The sequence below is a fragment of the Strigops habroptila genome, chromosome Z, assembly GCF_004027225.2.
Source record: "Strigops habroptila isolate Jane chromosome Z, bStrHab1.2.pri, whole genome shotgun sequence".
In the NCBI taxonomy this organism is placed as follows: Eukaryota; Metazoa; Chordata; class Aves; order Psittaciformes; family Psittacidae; genus Strigops; species Strigops habroptila.
The window spans coordinates 65,030,622-65,053,055 of record NC_044302.2 but is presented as its reverse complement, the minus strand read 5'-3'; the positions used below and the strand labels follow the sequence as shown (position 1 = coordinate 65,053,055).

At 38.8% G+C, this 22,434-nt stretch overlaps 1 protein-coding gene across 1 annotated transcript in view; it reads right to left on the bottom strand.

Moving 5' to 3' along the window:
* The window catches only part of RORB (RAR related orphan receptor B), a 133,808-nt gene extending 111,590 nt beyond the window's left edge, over window positions 1-22,218 (bottom strand). The window contains exon 1 of the mRNA XM_030470437.2: window positions 21,744-22,218. Within this exon, the coding sequence (XP_030326297.1) occupies window positions 21,744-21,750 (7 nt within the window). The 5' untranslated portion in view covers window positions 21,751-22,218. The remainder of the gene's footprint in view (window positions 1-21,743) is intronic.
* Between the last annotated feature and the right edge of the window lie 216 nt (window positions 22,219-22,434).

Genomic DNA, 22,434 nt, shown 5'->3' with positions numbered 1-22,434 from the left:
TGTCTTACAAACAGCGAATGGAAAAATATTGAGTGATTTTACTCTGTCAGCCAGGAGGATCAAGTTTATCTTGCATAAAAAGTTAAATTATTCACTTGGCTATTTAATAGCTTAGGAGAATTCAAAACAAAACCTGCTGAATTTCTGAGAAATATCTTTATTGTCCACATGGGATGGAACTGACAGACAGAAATCACAGATACTCTGAGACGAGAGTCATCCTTGCATTCAGTAATTCTTACTCTATCCCCAGTGGAATCAAGGAGACCATTTGAAGTACTGTCTGCTAACAGGGTGGTCCATAAATTCATGTGCCTTAACTCAATTTGGCGATTATGTTCAACAGTACCTTGATGCTGTGGTAGGACAAGTAACTGAGATCCCAACCGTGCAGCTCTTCTGCTGAACTGTTGCCCACAGCTAGGCCTGCTGCTGGTGGCAGTGCTGAGGACAGTTGCTGATCTATTCCACTTACCATAACACCTACTAAGCCTAAGTGAACTTAGGATCAACGTGGATGCATACTCAGTACATAACTGGGAAGTATGACATTTTACCTTGTTACAGAGCATGGAAAAAAACAGTGTCAGCAACAAAACACTCCAAATGAAACAATCCGTCTGTATATAGCTACATTTTTTAGGGCTTTGATAACCCTTCAACATCCTCGTTTATTCTTTGGCATTTGAGTTGTTAATTTAGAAGACACCATCATCATTCTATTAAAAGTAAGTGATGACTTCTCACTCTGTCAGAGTCTCCTAACACACTTCTAATTACAATCTTTAAAGACATTGATACAACTTACCCATTCATGCAAATTATCATCTGGAGAAAATGATCACAGCTTCAGTGTTTTCAGCAGAATGGTGATGATTAATAAAAGTTGAAAATCAAAACAGCTGCTTTTACTGCTGCATAGTAAGGCAACTGAAGGCTATACATGGAGAATATGAGGACATCATAATACTTACCTTTATGAACCCACACAGGTTTCAGAGACTTTATAAAGGGTGCTGGATATTCTTAGTTTCTCCACATAACACTATTCAATTTCAGACTATCTGTTCTTTAGAAAAAGAAGGCAGTAAGGAGAAGAGCAAGAGAGAACAAAGACAGCATGGTTCTTTCTCACTGTCACCAAATCAGTTGGGGAGGAAGTTCTTGCTCCAGTTCCTGACTGAATAGCTATTTTTATCTTCTCTGTTTTCATTTATTTTTTCCTCTTCAGTCTCCAAATGTCAACTTTTCTCACTGAGCATGAATTGTTTATCCTCTATAGTATTACCTCTTAAAAATCACAACTTTTCATAAGTCATAGCTTTTAATGATCAAGTTATGTCATGCATGCAATTCAGGCTTTCCAAGTTAGTCTCTTCTGAATGTTTTCACCATTGAGGGTGTGCCTGCAGAATTATTCAGTACCTATCCTGGACAATGCTACATATCTCTCTGGCAGCTTTACACAGCTTATATTGCAGCAGTAGAAACTACTGACTTCACTGTAATGTTCTACTGATTTTGAAGAACAGTTTGTGCTGGGGAAAGTACACTAGTATTTTTCTTATGCCATACGAACCTAGATTAGTATCCACCAAATCATTATAAATGCAATTTAGCACCTGTGATATGGGGTTAATTACAAAACTGTGACTCTAAAAGACTCTTCTTAGCTGCAGAATACTTAATCCTTGAAAGTTCATTTGCTTCTAACATTTATGTTCTTCAGAAATTAAAAGTTCCTATTTCCTCCTGCCTTTATTTGCATCTCCCATCTGTACTCTCTTACAGTGCAGAGACCATTCCTCTGCTTGTGCTCTTTTGAGGGTCAAATCCACAAACAGACAAAGATAAACCTAGCAAAGCAGGCTGTATAATGAACACAAGTGGAGAGGGAGATGATGGGGGCTTTTTATCCATTGGGGAGAGTTAAGAATATTTCCGCAAGGCCTGTACCATAATGACATTGCTGCAGGAATTTGTAGCAAGAAGACAGTGGAGATGTTGGGTTTCCATCTTCCTTGCTGGTACTTCTTTTTAAAGATTCATTGGGTCAGAAATAAGGCAGGCATGATCCCTTAGCACCGAAGAGCAAGACTCAACATCCAGATTTCATACTGTGACCTTGGATCTATTTTCCAAATTTTGAATTGGAATCCTTCAGACTGCTTGCCACAGAAAACACTCCATAATGACACCCCAGAGTGATCCCCAGAAACACCTCTGTTTCTGCCACAGGCTGCCTTTCCTGGACTCTGTCTACAGCTGGCTTCTTTGCAAAATTAAACACTACTTCCCAAGGAGGATCATGCAGATAGGCTTGAGCTATGGCCTAAAATGTACCCCCAGGAGGCCGAAATCTGGGTAAGGGCAAGCATAACATAACTTTACACGATGATTTCCTACCTCCAAGAATACTACTTTAGGCCAGAAATCAAGCCAGCAGTATCCATTCACAGAACAATTGCTACATAACATGCCCCATCAGACATTGTACCATTCCTGCAAAGAATATAGCAACTTTTTAGCATAACTTTTAGGTTTTGTGAGATGGAAAAGGGCCAGATACTCTCAGAAATGTTCTTGACTGTTTAGCAATAGAGATGATACAAAGAGAATTTCACACAGAAGATAAGAAAGTGTCCTGGGTTCAGCTGTAACAGTTGTTTTTCTCTTTCCTAGTAGCTGGTGCAGTGCTGTGTTTCCGACTTTAGCCTGAGGACGATGCTGATAACACAGCAATGTTTTAGTTGTTGCTAAGTAATGTTTACTCAGACCAAGGACTTTTCAATCTCATGCTCTGCCAGTGAGAAGGGGCACAGGAAGCTTGGAGGAAGCAGAGACAGGACACCTGACCCAAAGGGGTATTTCATACCACAGCACATCATGCCCAGTATATAAACTGGGGGAGTAACCTGGAAGGGCTAGATCGCTGCTCAGGTTGGTCTGTGGTGAGCAATTGTATTGTGCATCACTGCTGCTTATTGTTTTCTTTTCCCTTCCCCTTTTAGTTTTATATTCTCTCCCTTTGTTATTTCCCTTATTATTACTATTGGTGGTGGTACTAGTAGTTTTGTATTATACTGTAGTTACTGGACTGTTTTTATCTCAACCTGTGGGATTTACATTCTTTCGATTCTACTCCCCATCCCTCCAGGAGCGGGGGGGAAGAAGAGGTGGGAGTGAGAGAGCAGCTGCACGGTTCTGAGTTACCGTCTGGGCTTAAACCATAGCAGAAAGTGACTTTGAATGGCATTTTGAAGCCTTGGTCCTCTGAGGTATGCTCAGAAGAGGCACATCACGGAATACAGACAATGTGCTAAGTAGATAGAGAAAAGAATCCGTGAATGATCAGTAGCTACAGCACCTGATCTAATCACACTCTTGACCTGCTTCTGCACCCTGCTCTCTTCCTTCTCTTCGTCTTTTCTGAACAAGCAAGTAGCCAATCCACAAGACTTGACCATAATCACAGCCTATCCTAACCTGCTACATGTTAAGCTCATCATCATTTGGGCTACCACACTAGAAGAAAAGAGATGCCCATCCCTCCCTCTTGTCTGCATCTTGGGCCTCAGAAAAATCCAGGGTTCACGTTCCCTCTGCTGAATTGAGGAAAGATTATTTAAATGACTTTCACAATATTTGGCATGATTTTATTCCAGACAAGGATCTTCCTCAGCTCTGAACAACATAACCTTCAAAAACATTTCTCTAGCATATCTAGTATGGAGATGACGTAGACACTAAACATGCAGTCTGGGAACACTGAAGTAGCCCGTAAGTCATAAGACGAGTTTGCATGTAATGCTTTTTTGGGGGACTGTCTTGTGTTTTTTTCATCCAGGCTAAGTGTCTGGAAAGGAAACTTTCATTTTTAAACTTTCATGAGATGTGTCTGCCTATGACGTATGGAGCACCAGTTTTGTGTATGAAGAATTATTAGGATCTTGCTGGAGATTTTCCGATAACTTGTGAATTTAAGAATCCAGCCTAATGGTGCCCTAGGGACTATCCCCAACAACTGGAAACACTGGAAGAATGGAACTAATCTCAGGAATTTTTTAGGTAACCTTGAACAATCTCAACACTGCCCAAAAATCAAGTGATTACCTTGAAATAGAAACATGGCATCTCTTTCTTTCAGAGCACAGGACCATGTTTTGTGTTTGGTCAGAACTTGGTGAGAAAGTAAGCCCCTGGACACTTTTGCAATCAAACAAAACAATCTGCAAAAAATCTCTACAGTAACAGTTTGAAAAATGAAGGGAAACTGCATATATGAATGCCAGAAAGAGATCAGTATACAAACTAATAAACCTCACCGTGTTGCTGTGGAAAACCTTATAAAATCTACTGCTCTCTCTGCACTTTTACTGCTCTTTCTTCAGTAATGTTTCCCCACAGAAGGACTAAATAATAGGTTAGTCCTACTTATTACCAGAATTTGGATGAAAATACTAATGCAGCAACAACAAATTAGTGTAATTCTGAGAAACAAGTTCTGCATTATCTTTGGTAGAAAGATCTAAGTTAAGAGAGTATTGAGGGATACAACAAGCAAAACATTTAGAAACATTAACTAAGAGTTTAAATTCTACCTTGCCTTCCCAGGAAACTTAACAGGCAAAAGTGAAGTATTTACATTTTGGTGACGCAAGATCACCACGTCTAAAAAATGCTTCTTCAATCTCTGCTTTAAACCAAGTTAGCAGAATTAACTTTAATTTTATTAAATGACACCATTCTAAAACTTGCTTTTGCCACTTCATTTTTTCCAGCCATGACTCAACACACTAAGACATAGTCCTCAAAACATTTCATTTTCCTAGATTTTTTGAGTTCCCAGCTAAGCCCTCAACAGATAGCCTTTTTCTAAAATGGCAAGGTAACGTGTTCATCCCAAAGCCTCATACTTCACCTCAGATCTTTTTGTTCAACTTGTAATATTTCCATGAAGATCCTAAAATATTTCTAAAAATTTCTGGTATGCTTTCTTCTTTGGCAGAAAACATTGGCAGAGGATCTTGTTGAGGGATTCCTAATAACACTGTAGATTAAAAGCGGATTTTCTGTTGGTTCATGTTCAGTTGTTCTTCTCCTCAACATACCACAGAGGGGAAAAAATATATTTGGAAAATGAAGGAAACAAGCATCACTGCAAATACTAGCTTCCCATCCAAATTCATACAAGAGAAAACAGAAACAGCTCAACTATTTGTTTAAATATTTTTCTAAGATAACCAGCCCAAACTTATTACAGAAAACATTAAGGAATCAAGCTGTTGCATAGCACAGCTCTTGAAGCTTTTCCCTTCATTACTGGAGCTGACTAGCTGAAGAAACCACCTATATATCCAGATCTTTAACTGAAATCTGCTGCTGATGGGAATTTTACTGTGCTATTGGATGGTGTAAATTGGGCTGCCTAGCAACAGCAGCAACAAGTTTCAGCAAGGTGATGTGACATAAACAAGTAATTGCCTTTGTGGGCATGAATTTGTGGAAGTAGGATTTACTAGCAAGTTCTCTTCAGAGAAGGAACAGATGATAAATAAAGCATAAATGTGACTTCCTTAAAAGTATGCCATTTTAAACGTGTACTTTTGAGCTGACTCAAATCAGCTTTCTATGTGTTGTTGACAAGCTTATGTTTTATTTATCAAATACTCTTTGAAGGAAATGTTAAAAAATATGACCCTGCAGGACAACTGGATCAGCCATGAAAATATCAATAAAACCTCAAGTTAAATCAACTAAGAGGTGATTCATTTAATCTCATCTCATTTTAACCAAAAATCTATTTCCACTGCTGCTCATAACTCTAGATGTCAAAGCAAAATTTGTGTGTTGATAACAGAATAGTACCTTACTCCAAAGCAAATTTCCCCCACATCTGAGTTTATTTCATGTTGTACTTTTAAAATAGCGATACTCACAAGGCACATCTGTAGTGTGGCAAAGCAGAGCTCTGATGTCAAGACTCTATGGAAATGGATCCTACAGGGTAAGATTCATACGGTTACATGAACACACAGTACAACTCCATTCATCATGAAAATGTAGACTTCTAAAATACAGGAAAAAATTATCCAAAACCCATCATGATAGCCCTAAATCCAGGGGACCAAAGATGACCTTTGCAAAATTATGCACTAGAAGAAAACAAAACCATTTCGAACTCTCAAAGAGAAGCTGCTCGAACAAAGGAATAAGAAATGTCATAAAGTTTTGAGACTTCTGAGACTGTTTTTGTTATGCTCACAGAACTAGATCCAACATGTGTTTCTAACAGTGTGGCTTAATAAAAAAAGACATTTTCAGAAGCAAATTAATTTTTTATGCATTTCTGCCTGACTTTTATGTCTTTCTACTTGTTATTTAAAAGTAACAAAGCCACTGCTATCCTACAACAAACACTTATACCATCTCCTCATTATCACAGCTGAATAATGAAACAACGTTAATCTCTAAAGTTCAGCCTTCCTTTAGCAGAATGTCTAAGTCAGCATTTCTATGAGAATTCCTTTTAAAGGATTTATAGAAGCAACCCACAAGTATCAATATTCACAGTGCAAACTCATATCTTTGTTCTGGTCTCTCTTGCTCACTCTGTCTCTTTTTGAATTTGCTATAAAAGCTAAATTAGGTCTCAGGGGCACTGCACCACTAAACAAAGATCTCGTCTAGCCTATTGTGATGGAAGTAAATGTACTCAGGAGGGAGATGTACTTAAAGGAGAGGCTAAAGTGTCTCTCTCCCCCAGTTCTCTCATCTTTAACACAGATTTCTTTACCCGCTTCACAAACTCACTCACGCTCACTCATACACTCCCTTCTCCTCTTTATAGCTTTCTCTCTTTCACAGAAATGTAGTCAGCTGAATTTACAGAACAGGAATAAAAATCTTTTTTGGCATAACTTGCTAAGCTGTTCCAACATTTATATGATTACTTCTACAGCCTTTTCATGGATATTTACATCCAAAATAAGTAAGAATACTTACTCTTTTCAGCATCAGGACAGCTATGTTAGGAGGATACATCCACCGTCCTACCTGCAGCCTTAATATGACTTAATAACGAGCCAGTTGTGCTCTCCATGTGCTTTCCTGTCTACTGCTGGTCATACAAAGCTCTAGTATTTCCTCAACTTCAGCTTCATTACCCTGGGATTTAAAGTTGCAGACACACTTCTAATATGCCTCACTATGAGGGATCACAGCTTTCACTAGGAAGTAAAAGAGAAGAAAAAAGGAAAACAAAAACAAACTCAAGAAAACCAAAACCCAGCCCAAACCTGAACAGTATATTTCCTGCTCAGTTTTGAAAACAAAAGAATTAAATAGTAAAAAAAAATAAAAGATTTAAACATTTTAAATTGTTAAAAATACTGAAAAAAACATAAAATCAAGAATGTTGTATTCAGCTGACAAGTCTAGTATACTATATATATACCCACATATATATATAACATATAAATACATGTTACTTGAAATTTGGCATTACAGATTTAAATGGAGACTAGTGATTACTACTTCCACTGGACATTGAGAAAACTTTGTTTGCATATATTTAATAGAAGAAATCAAGACTCCCGTACAGTAACTTTTCTGCTGACAGACAGAAAAATAGAGAATAATGTTTCAGAACAACTGATTTAATCTTGGGTTCCCTGCAATGCTTAAGAACAACTCTGTTTTTCAGCTCAATTTTCTATCTCTGAAACTTTAGAAGTCTGGAATATGTTTGAATATGCTTAAGTATTTGTCCTGGGTTCAGCTGTAACAGTTGTTTTTCTCCTTCTTGGTAGCTGGTGCAGTGCTGTGTTTTTGACTTCAGTCTGAGAACAATGCTGATAACACACCAATGTTTTTAGTTGTTGCTAAGTAATGCTTATCCTGATCAAGGATTTTTCAGTCTCTCATGCTCTGCCAGGGGCACAAGAAGCCGTGAGAAAGCAGAGACAGGACACCTGGCAATACTTTTGACAGAAAGGCCCTAGTAATCAGAAATGTCCTAAGATTCCTTACAAGAACCCATAACAGAATACTCTCAGGTTTGTATATTAGATTGCAAAGCTTACTGTAACACACGGGATTCTCTTCATTTTATATAAAATTATAACACTCCTGACACTCCTGCTGCACCCTTTCTATGTGCTTCATCACTTCTTCAGAATTTCGATAGAATTTGTGAGCTTTATAAAAGCAGACTCAAATTTGATATCTAACCACAAGAAGCAACTTGAGGTATTTTAGATATTTGTTACATAATACTACGCTTCATTAACATATTTTACTTCAGAGGCAAACATCTTCTTCCAAGTGAAACGATTTCAAATTAATGATAGACACAGAGACTGTATACAGATTACAGATGAAGGTTCAACACCAGGTCGATAGTGACTGAGCAAAATAAAAATGCTATGACACTTGGTGGGCCGCGTGAAGTAAGCTGGTGGTCTCAATCGAGGCCTCAATGGACTTTGTTCATTAAAAAGGAAAAACAAAACCTACCACATAGCCCTAATTGGCACCCCTGTTGGCACTGTCAGCAGCAAGGCCAAGGTTATAACGGCCACAGGAAAAGGGTCTTTCAAGGTCACTGTTGAGACACAGTAGGGAAATGGCATGGGAGAGAGACAGCTTCAGTGCCGTGGGCAGTTCGGCTCCCCGGACCTCTGTTAGGCCTGCTCCTAACAAGATCAGCCCAACAAGAACTTTTTCACATTAGTCACCTCACCTATGCAACCATTTGCATACCAAAACCCCATTCAGGAATAGGTCCTAAACCTCTGCAGAGTACAGAAAAGCCATCAATCCAGCACCTTTTTCAAGCAGAGAATACACCACATGTGAAGGCACTATATAGTAAAACCCCTAGGAGATTTTTAATTTATCTGATTGGACAAAATCCTATCACACAAAACCTTCCTGCTTCTTTTTCTTACTGTATAAAGGTGCTGACTGTATCTGCAATAGATGGGGAACTGTTATCTTTCACTTAGGTAGAAACTGTCACACAGGAGAAGAAAGTAAATAAATGACATAACTTAATTACACTTCTTTGGCTTTCTTGTACATGAATAGTTGATAAATGTCACTACAGAAAGCATTCATCAGTGTGTGTAACTATAGATTAGTCTGGTACGGACAGTTACATACTCTTCTTCAACCTTCCATTCTAATGATTCTAATGGACAGCGTGGAAAGATCATATTCCAGGTTCATCCTTAATACCTATTCAATGGCCTTCTTTTATTGAGTATCCCATTAAGAGTATACTTGTGACAGACCAGATCACAAAATGAAAAACCACAAAGCCTACAGGAATATGAAATGTACCAAGAAGCGACAAGTAACTGACAACCAGTGCAGGTGTGGATTTAATACAACACAAAAAAAAAATCTAAAAGGTAATATGCAACTGCAGTAAAACCCCAGACAAATAAACGTAGATCAGAATGACTGATTAGCTTTAAAAGCAAAATCTGATATCCAAACAGGATTGGAAAATGGCATGCCGTTTTCTCTTTTCTCTCTTCATAATAAACTACAAAAATACACAGATATGTAAAGTATGTCTGTATGTTTGGATGTGAATATATCTCCTATTGGAAATGGATGTTTTCTTAAACTCACACCATGAAAAAATAGTATTAATTTTTAAGAATTGTTCAACCATTCTGTGCATACATGTATAAAAGTATCACCTATTCCCTCATGAAATATGAAATATAACTATACATACCTCTATAATATGAAACTTCTTCAGTTACCTTCCTGAGCAGTAAGTAAAATATTAATGGTTTATTACTGCTTGAAATACTGTAACAGTTGCCTCTAGACAGTAATCAGTAGTTTCACAGAAATAGCCCTATTCCTTAAATGAAAAAATAATTCCTAAACAATTTATATTACTCTTGACAGTAAAATAAAAGTCAATTTTTTTGACTTGTTTCGCAGTAAAGCATATAGAAAAAATGCTATTTTGGAGATCATGAAGAATCACAATTTACATTTCACAGCATTTGTCTTCCTGAAATGATTTTATCCTGCTGCTCATTTTTGTCCAAAAGATAATGTAGGTTAACACTGGGTCAAAAATCTGATGCATTCCTAAACATTTCAGTAATAGCATAAAGACTTTACTCTGAGACATATACCCTCCTCCAGCTCAAGTGATCCTGAGAAAGGAATGAAATAGATGTTAATGGATGACAGCTTGGCTCTCTGCCTTTTTTATGCTTAGGACTTACAGAAAACTACAGCGGGGAGGTGGGAAAGCAGAGAATTCATGTAAATGAACCTCCTACGCTACCGGAGTAGTTTTCCAAAAAGTCAGATTTCCTTTTTCTTTTTGATTATGGAGAGTTCTGCAATTGTTTGGTTCTGTAATAAGCTCAGTGAGGCTGCTATAGAAGGAGAAGTTAGTCGAGGGTATATACTTAAAAGTCATCTTAGTCTTGAAGAAACTGAGAGTATCAGAAGATCATTCTTTGTTTACCTTCTGAGCATGGAGAAAACATCTAAAGGAATTATTTCTATCTTATAAAAATTTTTTTGCTGCAGTCAAAATGCTACACATTTCCACTGTCTCCAGAAACCTATTATGAATTAAGTGAACTCTACATTATACACCATTTGAAAAGACCCCCAAAACCTCCAAAGATATAGGCAATGCTTTTTTACCAGGCAAGAGAAAGAGTAGGTGCTGTCAACCAAGCAGTACTAGAGAATCAGGGATTCATGTGTCAAGCACCTCTTCTATCTCCAAGGCTACAGGCACAAAAATGTAATAGAGGTAGAGATGTAGCCAGGACAAGATTTAACAGTTTATTTCTTCCCTACAGCATATACCAATGATGAACAAAACAAACAAATAAACAAAACCAAACAAAAAGTGTAAAAAAAAAAAAAACATCTTTCTGTAATACATGGGCAGGTATGCTGCATGGTCTAATGAACCAGTTACACATTTTCTAACAAGTGAATGAAGTTAAGTGTCAAGAACTTTTCTGAGTGTACTGCTTTTTAAAACAAATGACTGGAAAAAATAGAGAGAAAGAATGAGGGACATAAAAATAACTGAAAGATAAGGAAAAAAAAAAAAGGAAAAAGTCAATTTGATTTGATCCAGATTTTAAAAAGATGAAGTTTGGATGTATTTTTGCAAATGACATTTTAATTTTGCAAATGAGTACCTTGGCTGAAGTGCAGTGAATGCCAAGCTTGTGCAGACAGCTTACATAACTGTATATGTGATGTTCCAACTTGCAGCACTCCTGAGTAGCGGAGCTCTGGATATACATAGCGAAGTGAATGAGAGCAGATGTCTAATGTTAGCATTTAGATGAATACCAAATAGTTTGAAGTCCCATTACAACAAATCTATATGCAACACCAAATAATAAAAAGTAGCACAATGAATACATTCATATTGTATATTCATTCTTTTCCTTATTTAACACTTTTTTTCCCTGTTAGCTCTACTTTTCTCTTACTTTCTCATTTCTAACAGCATGGCCACTGTAGTTAACTCCACCTGCAATGAGCAGAAATTGAGAAGTTCAGCACTTTGTAGCACAGGACTAGTCACATAAAAAAAAAAAAAAAAAAAAACTTCCATCTCCTCACACTTCCTTTTTATATTCTGTTCTTTTCCTTTACATTTCCACTTACTTATTCCATATCACACTTTCTCTTTCAAAACAGCATCCTTTCTATTTACTTTGTTGTTTATCCAAATTCACCATTCTTTTTTCCTCCACATTTTCTCTTGCGCCTGTTTAAATTCCCTATTGAATGCATTTAGTTCTCTCCTTCAGTTTTATGATGCAGCTGGCACAACCTTTTTTTCCTAAATTCTGTTGAAGTCTGAAAATGGCTTGCTGCAAAAGGTCTTGTTTAGCATCCTGTTCTTCATGGCATTCCCACTAGAATTTGTAGCAATTGCTGATTTAGAACACATCTTGGTAAATGGTCTTTTACAAAAATAAATACAGGAATTTTGGCAAACTCTAGTAAACTATAAATGGAGAATGTAACTTCTGCAGAGACACCTGAGTTAAGACGATGCAAGTTCTCTCCCCTCTTATCTGCTGGACTCAAAGAGAAATAATTATTTAACTCTCCCATCCTCTGAAAATCAGTAGACTGTAAACAACCAAGAAGACATACTGTACCATTAGTTTTACAGTAAAACGTTCCAGCCAATTCTATAGGGAACTGTTTCAAAATTAAAGATACAGCTTAGCTCAACCGCAGCTCTGCAGAGAGATTTCACTCGGTGTAATATACTGTAACATACATTTGCCTGAAATACTGACACATATGAAGTTTCTCCAGAAATCTTTGCGTAATAATAATTGCCTCTCAAAATGTCAGAGTAAGTATTGCATGCAAAATTTTCTGCAATTTCTTTTTTTTTTTTTAATAATACATTATTAAGAATTAAATTATGGCTCAATTACAGTAGTTACTAGATACTTTTGAAGTTTCCTCTTTAATATTGCACCAGCTGCCACAACACTGGTAATGCTTTTATTCTCGACCAGTTCAGAACAGGAAATCTGCTTTTATAAGCATGTGCAAGTGCTTTGCAAATTGTAGTGGAACTTGATGTTGACATTCTTTAAGCTATGGAAAAATTTGTAGTTTGAGTTATTCCCAATGGGTTAATCAAAGTATGGTTAATCAACCATACTTTGCCTTGACTGACATTGTTGTTTTAATCTTCTTCCTTATTCCTACTAATCATTTGACAGATTAATGTAATCTGAATTTTCCAAAATTGGCTATGGCTAAGAGGAAACTAATATATATTAACAATCGTGATTCCCCTGTAAAATGCATTCTATTCAAATAAATGAAAACTGTTTTATATAAGTGTAACTCCAGTTCATACTACTTAATACTGATGATTTTAGATATAAATTTAGATTAGTTAGAATAAGTAGATTTTTGAATGAGGAAATTTAGTAAAGTGTTCCTCTTTTTACTTTTTCCAATATAAAGCAACAGTAATTTTAAATGCAAATCTCCCCACTATTCTAGATTACTGGTGCAGTACTGCTTACTTACTATCTACAGTATGATATATATTATAGGATTCTATACATTAAAAAAACAGCTAAGCTGATATTTCTTGTGTTGTATTGCCATTTCCATGTGTATTGGTACAGAGAAAATGGCTTGTGCCATTAAAAGAAGTCTGACTTACTGAAAACACTTAAAGATAATAGTATACATTACTAAACAAGCTAAAATAATCTCTGCTTGGTCACCAGTGGAACTTTGTCCAAAAGAGAAGTTTCTTTTCTTCACCATATGAAATCACTCAGTGGCACTGTGTCTTATTAATACATTTCTTTTCCAGTGCCATTACTTCTCTGTGCCACTAGACTGTGCTGCATTAGTTCATATTTGTGCTCCCACTGCATTTGAATATCTAGTCTCAGATCCTGTACATGGTCTCTCTTTTCAGTTAATTCCAATTAAAATACTAAATACAGTTCATTTCCAAATATTGTACATCATCCCACAAACAATGCACACTGAAGTAAGCAATGCTTTTCATAGCCAGTTTGCTGCTTCATTCTTCCAGACAGACAAATATGAAAAGAAACAATAGAGCACCTGTTTCACTAAGTAAGTCAGGACCTGAAATACAACATTTAATTTCATTTTTTCATCTTGTTTTGAGAATCAAAATTGGTGCTGCAGTGTTGAAGCATACAAGTAATCTAGGAAAAATGCGCTAGCAGTGTTGTGTTAGGTTTTCCAAAAATCACTCCTGTGGCAGGCTTTTTAATCAAAAAGTTAACAGGCAACAGTTTATCATCACCTAGTAAAATCAGGCATATTTTTCAAGAAGGCAAGAGAAGACAATACATACAAATGTCTCCAAACAACATTTTTAATAAAAATATTGTCCTTAATTTTGTTAAACTGTTTTATACAGTTCACATATAGTAAATTCACTAATTTGTCCACCACCAAAAAAAGAATCTGTTTTTCCAATAAACTTTTGGTGGTTTGCTCCACAGTTTTCACTCTGCTACCTAACAAACAGAAAAATGCTATCAACACTGGGACCGGGTCTATAATTTCCAAGTATCTTTCAAACAAGTGTAAACTTTTAGTGTGTAATGCACACTAACCTCCCCAAATTATCAAATTGCATAAAGCCTATCACACTTTACCTCCTGTTGTACTGGGCATGGTAATTTAAGAGCGGCTTATTTATAAACAGCCTTGTCTTCATTTTTTACACTTGAAGTTTATTTTAGAGAACCATAATTTCATCTGAGACCAACAACAACCTGCTCTGAAACACAATATGCTACCCTCTTGACAGCTCATTATTTTGACAGTATACTGAACTGCAACTTAATAACTACTTCTTTGTCTTCTTTTGATCTATTTCTCCCTCCACATTGAACACCTTCACTCAAAAACCCCTCATAATACATATTACTTGTAAGAGTAAAGAGAGTTTTAGATTAAAGGTTTGGTTCAGAGAGTGAAAAAATTAAATGCAATGGAAATTCATGTCTTGTTTGGAAATGTTATTCTGAAGAATAAAGTAATTTATGGCTACCACAGATTAATGAAGCAGAAATAAGATTCTTAAAAAGAGGAATTATAGTGTGAAAGGTTTTTGTTGTGTTCAGGAAATCTAAGTGATCATGGATAACTAAAAGAAATCAGTTAACTGTGAGACCACCTCAAGATTTATAACCAGACAGAATGCTTTAAAGACTGACTTTATAATAACTGTCAAAATTACTCTTAAAATTATAACACTTTTTTAGCCATGCTGAAATGTTTATTACCCTGTGGAGCATATTCATACTTAAATATATTACAAATGTATGTATTTTCTTAATCTTTACTTATATATTGAATTGGCCACTATTTACCAGCAGCAACACAGCAATCAGCGTAAGCTTAACAATTAAACAAAGTAATTTATTGATAATTGACAGAAGAACAATGTGTTTGAATATTTTTTGAATTTCCGCATTAGCTGAGAAAGCAAGTAACATATTTACCAACATCATTTTTCAGCAAATACAAATTTCTAGCCAAGAAAACTGCTATATGCAAGCACCAAAAAGTAGTAGGCATTTAGAAGTGGAAGGTGATTTTATTGAAATTTCAGGGCAAGAAGATTTTTTAACACGGCTTGCTTCTTATGACATTGATTCCCTGTAAGACTTTATAATCATTGACGTTTCCTACAATCCCAAGTTATTATGTTTCAAAGGGACACAGAACAAGCAGCCTCAAATTTAGTTTGTCTTATTTATGTGAGCGGTCCCATTAAGTCTAACTGAACTACTCACATAAGTAAGGCCCACGACAACAGGAACGCTCTTTCAAGATGAGTTCGTCTGTCAAGTAAGCGTAATTACTTGACGTTACTCTGTAACGAGTATGTGGTTTTAAATGCCTATGATGCAGATAAATATATGATTTTTTAAATTTATTGCATTTTTGTGCAGCAGTAAAAGCGTTGATCTTCCTTAAAATTTGTGTAGATGCGTTGTAATTGACAATTCATCAAAATAATTCATCATTAATAGCAAAATAACAACATTTATGCCAAACTAAATTAGCCTATATACTTGTAGCAGAGGCAGAAACAGCTGTCATTCTGTTTGCATAAATTTCCAGCAGACTGTGTCTGGCAATGTTAAGTGTGAGCATTTCTGCTTGATAAAAAATATTTCCAAGACAGCAAAAATACAGAGGGCCAAACGTTTCATCAATAGGACCACACAAGTGAGCAATTGTTGTTCAGTCAAACATGGACCAGGTTATCACAGATATATTCTATTCTCAATCCTGTGCAAAAATCAGAGTTTTTAATATGCTCATGAAGGCAACATTGGAAACAATCAGGAAAATAGCACAATCCAAAAGGCACCTTCTGTCTGCCACCACCAGTGACACTGTGTGATGTCTTATTTTTAAAGCTGCACTGCAGACTTTGCCCAGACTGCGTAGAGAATCAGAAGGAACAACAACATTGAACTCTATAAACACGAAGCACAAAGAACAACATTTTGACATCTATAGTTTGTCTATGAAAGTCATTATGGAAAGCCCCAACTGTGCTAAATGCACAAAGCTGTTAAAAGTGCTCTTTAAAGAAACTAATTTTAAATTCAAATGTACCAGGTTTCTTAAAATTTACGCTTTGGTTGAAGTTAATTTAACAGGTTTATTACTAAGCTCAACAGAAGTGATCTAGGACTGAGAAATGTAAAACAGTGCATAATCACTAATGCATTACTGTTATCTCCTGATTGTGTAGTGATGCTCAAAGTTTCTTTTCTTTATTCTTTTCTTTTCTTTTCTTTTCTTTTCTTTTCTTTTCTTTTCTTTTCTTTTCTTTTCTTTTCTTTTCTTTTCTTTTCTTTTCTTTTCTTTTCTTTCCTTTTCTTTCCTTTCCTTTTCCTTTCCTTTCAATAATTTCCTTTTTGTCCTATGTAACTACAACTGGTTATTTATACAACTATTCTATTTAGCCCAATTTACCATAAATGCCGTTATAACACCTGTGATTTCCCTCATTAAGAGCTCAATAGATAGAGTTGCAGGTTGAAAGGGCACCGTATGGACGACGAAAGGGCTAGTTAACAAAATCCATCATACTGGTGCACTGGTGAAGCTCATTTCTATTCATCTGATGATTAGTTCAATCAATATTTACTCCTGCATGCACCTTTTGTCTTCGGCTACTCAGCGTACATTCTTCAAATTCATAGCACAAACCTCCATTTCTGTGAATTCATTGTGTTGCTTGAGAGGTAGAGAAAGGATTTCTTAAATAGCTTGGGAATCCTTCACTCCTTTGATTTTGTTTTCCTGTATCAGGTAACAAATGCTCATACTATAAAAATGTTTAATAACACACAGTACTGTTGAAGTATTTTATCTGTACATTTCTTAATAGACACGTCAATATCATATATAGCAGTACCTATGATAGTACCCTAAAGACTTTCCACTCTTTAGCACAAGTATATTTTAAACAGGAATTCTGACTTCCAGTTTATCCAGAACATGTATCTTTTTTCCTCTTGTTACCTTTTCCCAAAAATTTTGATAATAAAAATGATGTTTTTAATTAAAAAAAACCCTAGGTCTGTACTTGCAAACATGATTGTATTGTCAAATGGGTAAATCATACCAAGTTATTGCTTGTCACTGTATTTGTAAAAGGCAATGTCAGACATTTTCCAAACCACCACAGAGAAACTGTTTCCAGCTATTGCACAAGATATCCTCATAGTTTTTAAATTAACTGTCATATTACATGTTACCAGACTTCTATCCATGGAAAAAAAAAAAAAAATCTTGTAAAAAAAAAAAAAAAACAACAAAAAAACACAGAAAAAAAAAAAAACCCCAACCTCTTCTATGGTAAAAATTCTAATGATATTAAATCAAACAGTTTTCTATCAATGAACTTGCATTATGTACTCCCCTCCTGCCCCCGACACTATGGCATAATACAACAACCACAGACGAATGCAGGATACCCTTTGGAATGTAAATACGGTGCAATTCAAAGTAAAAGTATTGCTGAGGTACAAATAGGCTCTCATGTTTCAGGTTTGTTTTATGTTCGATTTGATTCTAGAGAGGTGACACGATATTAACTATGCACATTTGTATTTTTTATTATGTAATTCAGTAATACTTTACTCCTGACTCATGATTTTCTAAGCATTTACTGACATTTGTCAAAATTTGACCTGCAAAGGTCTAACACCAGAAACTTGTGTTCCATCACATATCGAGGAGTCTCAATGAAGTCAAATAACGTTACTCAGGCAAGTAGAAGCTGCAAACACTACGGTCTTAATGAATAGGATTTGCTGTGGTGAGTCCTAAGTCTGTCAAAATCAGTATTGCTTCACTCTTACCACCTTTGTTTTAAATAGTCAATGTGTTAAGTGAAATATTTTAGGATATTAATGTTACATGTTCCAAATTTAGTCATATTTATTTCTTGGAATAACTTGTGATACAAGTTTACTGTGCTTTAATGAGCTTATGAAGATTCCCTGACATCATTTATTAAATGAGTAAAACTTTCTCAGTTATCCAGACTATTTGTATATGTTACTTAATAAGCTCTCAGCAATACTGCAGATAGTGTGTTTGATTCACACTTTCCTAATTGCTTACAAATATTTCAGTGATGCCAGGAAAACAGAGTAACTATGTAACATTATGTAACATTGCTCAGTACTGAGCCAACAAGAAAAAACTACACAGAAAAACTTGCTGAAATACCTTCACTTCAGGGCTTTAGGGAGTTCCTTTTCTTGAAACCACAAAAGATAAAGCTTTTTTAGTAAGTTTCCCAACTGAAGTATTACTTTTTCAATAAAAGGGTACTCTGTATGACTGCTTTAGTGCCACTTTCACAACTGAATTAATTAATAATAAAAAACAAATAACCCAAACTCAGGTATGGTGTGTGCACAGGTACCATGTGCCCAGATTAAAATTAGGTGACTTGACATTGGTTTTTTGCCACTTTGTATATATATTTATATATATGTATATATATATTTATATATATACATATATAAATATATATGTATATATATAAATATATATACATATATATGTATATATATTTATATACATATATACATACATATACATATACATTTATATACATATAAATATATATGTATATATATTTATATAAATGTATATATATTTACATTATCAGCTGCATTATATACAGAATTCACTAAATTGTAACAGCTTTAAACTTTACGAAGAAATTTAACAAAAAATACATTGCAAGATAAAAACCTGTAAGTTTTATTTTCTTTTAATTAAGCAGCATGACACTTTTAGTGTATTTTAAGTCCTCTTTTTCTAAAAAACATACTTCAGTATACCTCCTATGTTTTTAGCCCCCCTCACAGGATATTCACAGGAGTGGATAGGTGAAAGGAAAGAAGACTGAGATGAACAATTGTAAATTTCATTCTTTTACACCTATGTTTGCCTCTATAAAATACAGATATAAAAGTCAACAACTTCCAAAACTTCCATTCCCAGTTCTAACGGAAATACCGTGTGACAATTTGAGCACGAAAAGCACAAGCGCTCAGCCTCCTGCACCAGAATATTGTTCTACTGTAAGTTAGCATGCTGTGTATCCTCAAAAGATTTTTAAACCAAGATTTTAAGTACAAGGAATTATTATTTTGGATAGGACATGACCAATGACTATACTGTAGTGGCACAATAGCTGAGGTGTACCTCAAAGTTAGCTATGCTTCCATGGGATGGGATGACCAACAGCCCTCATGATTGCCCAGTGCTTTGGGATGTAGCAGGCAGTAACATAGGCTGAGTATTTTCCATAAGCAACTGCAGCAGCCCCTGCACATCCCAAGCATCTCAGGCTGAGTGCATCAACTGCAACTTGGACAGATCACAACTCAGCTGGGAAAGTTTGGGGGAACAGCTCATATGTACAAGTGAGAGAGCTTCTTCTTTCAAACCCAACAGTGAATACAACGTAGCTGAAGAACTGTACCTTCACAAGAAGGTTTACAACTGTCTAGAAGCATTAATTCATGGAAGCTCACAATCTGTTAATTGTGATATACATTTATTTCCTTTATTAGGAAAGCCATAAATGCAATGGACAAGTGCTTTATCAGTATACAGTATTCTTGTTCATTTGAGGGAGTGGCAAATGCTACTCTTATCTCGACCTACACCTGACGTAAAGCATCAGTTTGGTAACCTCTTGCACATGAGTTTTGCACAAAGATAAAAGTTGTCTGTTTGTTATTTTTCTCCTACCTCTATCCCGCCACCCGTATATTCTCTATTGAGCAAGCCTAAATATAATGCAAATATAAATCAGCATTCCAGGGCAGAGTAGCACCTCTTCATGGACAGTAGCTCAAGGGGAGACAGAGGCAGCTGCAGAGCGATGCCACCAGCTGTGCGGAGAGATTCGCCTGCCTCTCCCTGTCCAGAACCGCTCGGCAGACCTGCACCCGCTTTTAAAGGAAAGGGTCAGAGGAGAGAGGCTACGTTTCATTTCACTTCGCTCTTGCCCTTGCCGCTCCGCAGCAGCAGCGGCCGCCCCGGGGCGGGGAGTAGGGGCTCTAGCTCGGATGGACAAACTGCCCAGAAAACGGGAGACGGGGCTCCTGCCCAGGGGACACTGACAGGCAGGTTTCGAAATAACCCCTGAGCCTCCAATTGGATCTGCTCGCACTGGCGGCGCTTCGGAGGAAACGGGGAAGGAAAATAAAAATAAAAATAAAAAATGCTGCAACAGGGGCCGCTTTACGGAATTGAAAGTTTTCTCTGCATTTCCTGTTGCTCTTATGAAAGACAAATACCGTTTAGCAAATTCTTGCCAGATGCCCCAAAGCAAAGACCCCATCTTCCAAGAATGCAGGCAGAAAGAAGGTTGTGGGGTTTTTTGTTTCTCTGCGCAAATGTCAAAGTTACAATTCCTTTAAAGAAAATTACACACGTGATTTGCTAGCGCTCTTCTCGCACCCACCTACAGGAGCTGATATCCCACATCAGGAAATCCTAGGTAAAAGTTATTTCTAGCATGTGCGTCCCCATTCACTAAAAAAGACCCAAGAAATATGCACGCGACGTCGTTATCAATCCCGAGCATGTTCCGCTCCCCGAGAGCCCTTCTCCTCCATCCCGCTACCCCTGGCAAGACTACCTTTTTTTTCCTTTATCACTTTGCCGTGGGGTGAGGCAAGCAACCGGGCTGAAGAACTGGGCGACAAAGGGGAGTGTGAAAAGTGAGAGTTTGAAGACGCGCGTAACCGCCGCGGGCGCCCGGGACTGGCGGGATTGTTCTCGTCCTGATGCCGGTGGACGCCTGGCCGGGAGAAGCGGCCAAGCAGAGACACGCGTTCCCACGTCTCCCGCACTTCTCCGCACCCACTTAGTTGTGCGGCGTGCCCGCCACAGCAGGCAACCCCTCTCCACCCCAGCGGTACTCTCAGGACGAGCACTCCACGCCTGGGGTGTCCTGTCGGTGGGATGCTGTGTGTTTTCCCGCGGCACCCTTCCCGAGGGGGGAAGCTCTGACTGCCCTCTAAGACAGGGCTGTGCAGGGTGCACTGGCTCGGGGGGCCGCAGAAGAAAGCTGCAGCACGGGAGGGGCGTCCCGGGCAGCACAACCCTCTCTGCCCCGTTAGCAACCCCCGGGGAAGGGGCCCCCCAGGCGACATGCCGGCTGGGGAACAGGGCGAAGACTGCGAAAAAGTCCTGAGAACAACTTTTGGGGAGGGAAGGGAGAGCACCTCCCCTGCTGGCAGCGAGCCGGTACCAAGACGCGGGAGGTTTCTGCGGTACGGGCCACCTGCCGCGGGCGAGCGCCCACCGGACAGTTCCGGTGGGAACTTGACGACACAGGCACCGCCAGCCACTTGCCCCTTCCCTCCCAGGCTGCCCACTGCGGCCCTGGGCGACGCCGGACTTTCTCGTACAGGTGCGTCGGGGTGTCTCATGCCCCTTTTCTCCTGCCGCGGAGAGCACTTTGGGCTAGCCCCGGCTCCCGCGGGTGCGGGCAACACTCTGCGAGCAGCCACGCCGGCGGGCGGGAGCGACCCGTCAACTTTCTCCCCAGGACCCTTTCCCCCGGAAGGCAACCTCCTCCCCGACCCCTTCCTCAGCAGTTTTCCTACACAAGCCGGCCCGCTTACCTCGCATGGTGTTGGCTCCCCGCTCCGCGCAGTCATGAAGCTGAGAGCCCGGGAACCGCACCACAAAAATCCCGTCTCAGCAGCCGCGGAGGCGTCGGCCGCCGCAGCAGCTCTGCTCCGCCGAGAAAACCATACCTCCGAGGCGGCTCCGCGGGGCGCGGCTCCGCGGGCTGCCCGCTGCCGGGCGCGCTCCTCCCCGGCTGCTGCCCCGGGCCGCCCGCCCGCCCCGGAGCCCCTGAGGGGGTCGGCGGGCCCGCGGAGTGGCGGCGGGTGGCTAGCGGCGAAGCAGAGGAGGGAGAAGGAAAGGAGTTACGTTAGCAAAAGCAGGAAAAACACACGGAGGAAGAAGTGCTGGGGGGGCTGCGTGAATGGCAGAGCATGTGCGCTTTCACATGACACCAGCGCCCCTCAGCAGCTCCTCGGTGCGGATTTCCACTGCGCAGCCACAAGGAAGCGCGGAGCGGGAGTGAGACCCAGGGAGAAAGCGGCAAAGAGGCTTATAGAGGAGGGCGGGAGGCGCCGCCGGCACGGCCCCGCCCGCTGTCACCGTCGCCGCCAATTGCCGCCCGCCCGCCCGGCACCGCGACCGCGGGTGGCACCGCTCCACCGCCGCCGCTGCCACCGCACCGCCAGCGCCACGCCGGCCCAGGCCCCGGCCCCGGCCCCGGTCCCGGCCCCGGCCGCGGCCGCG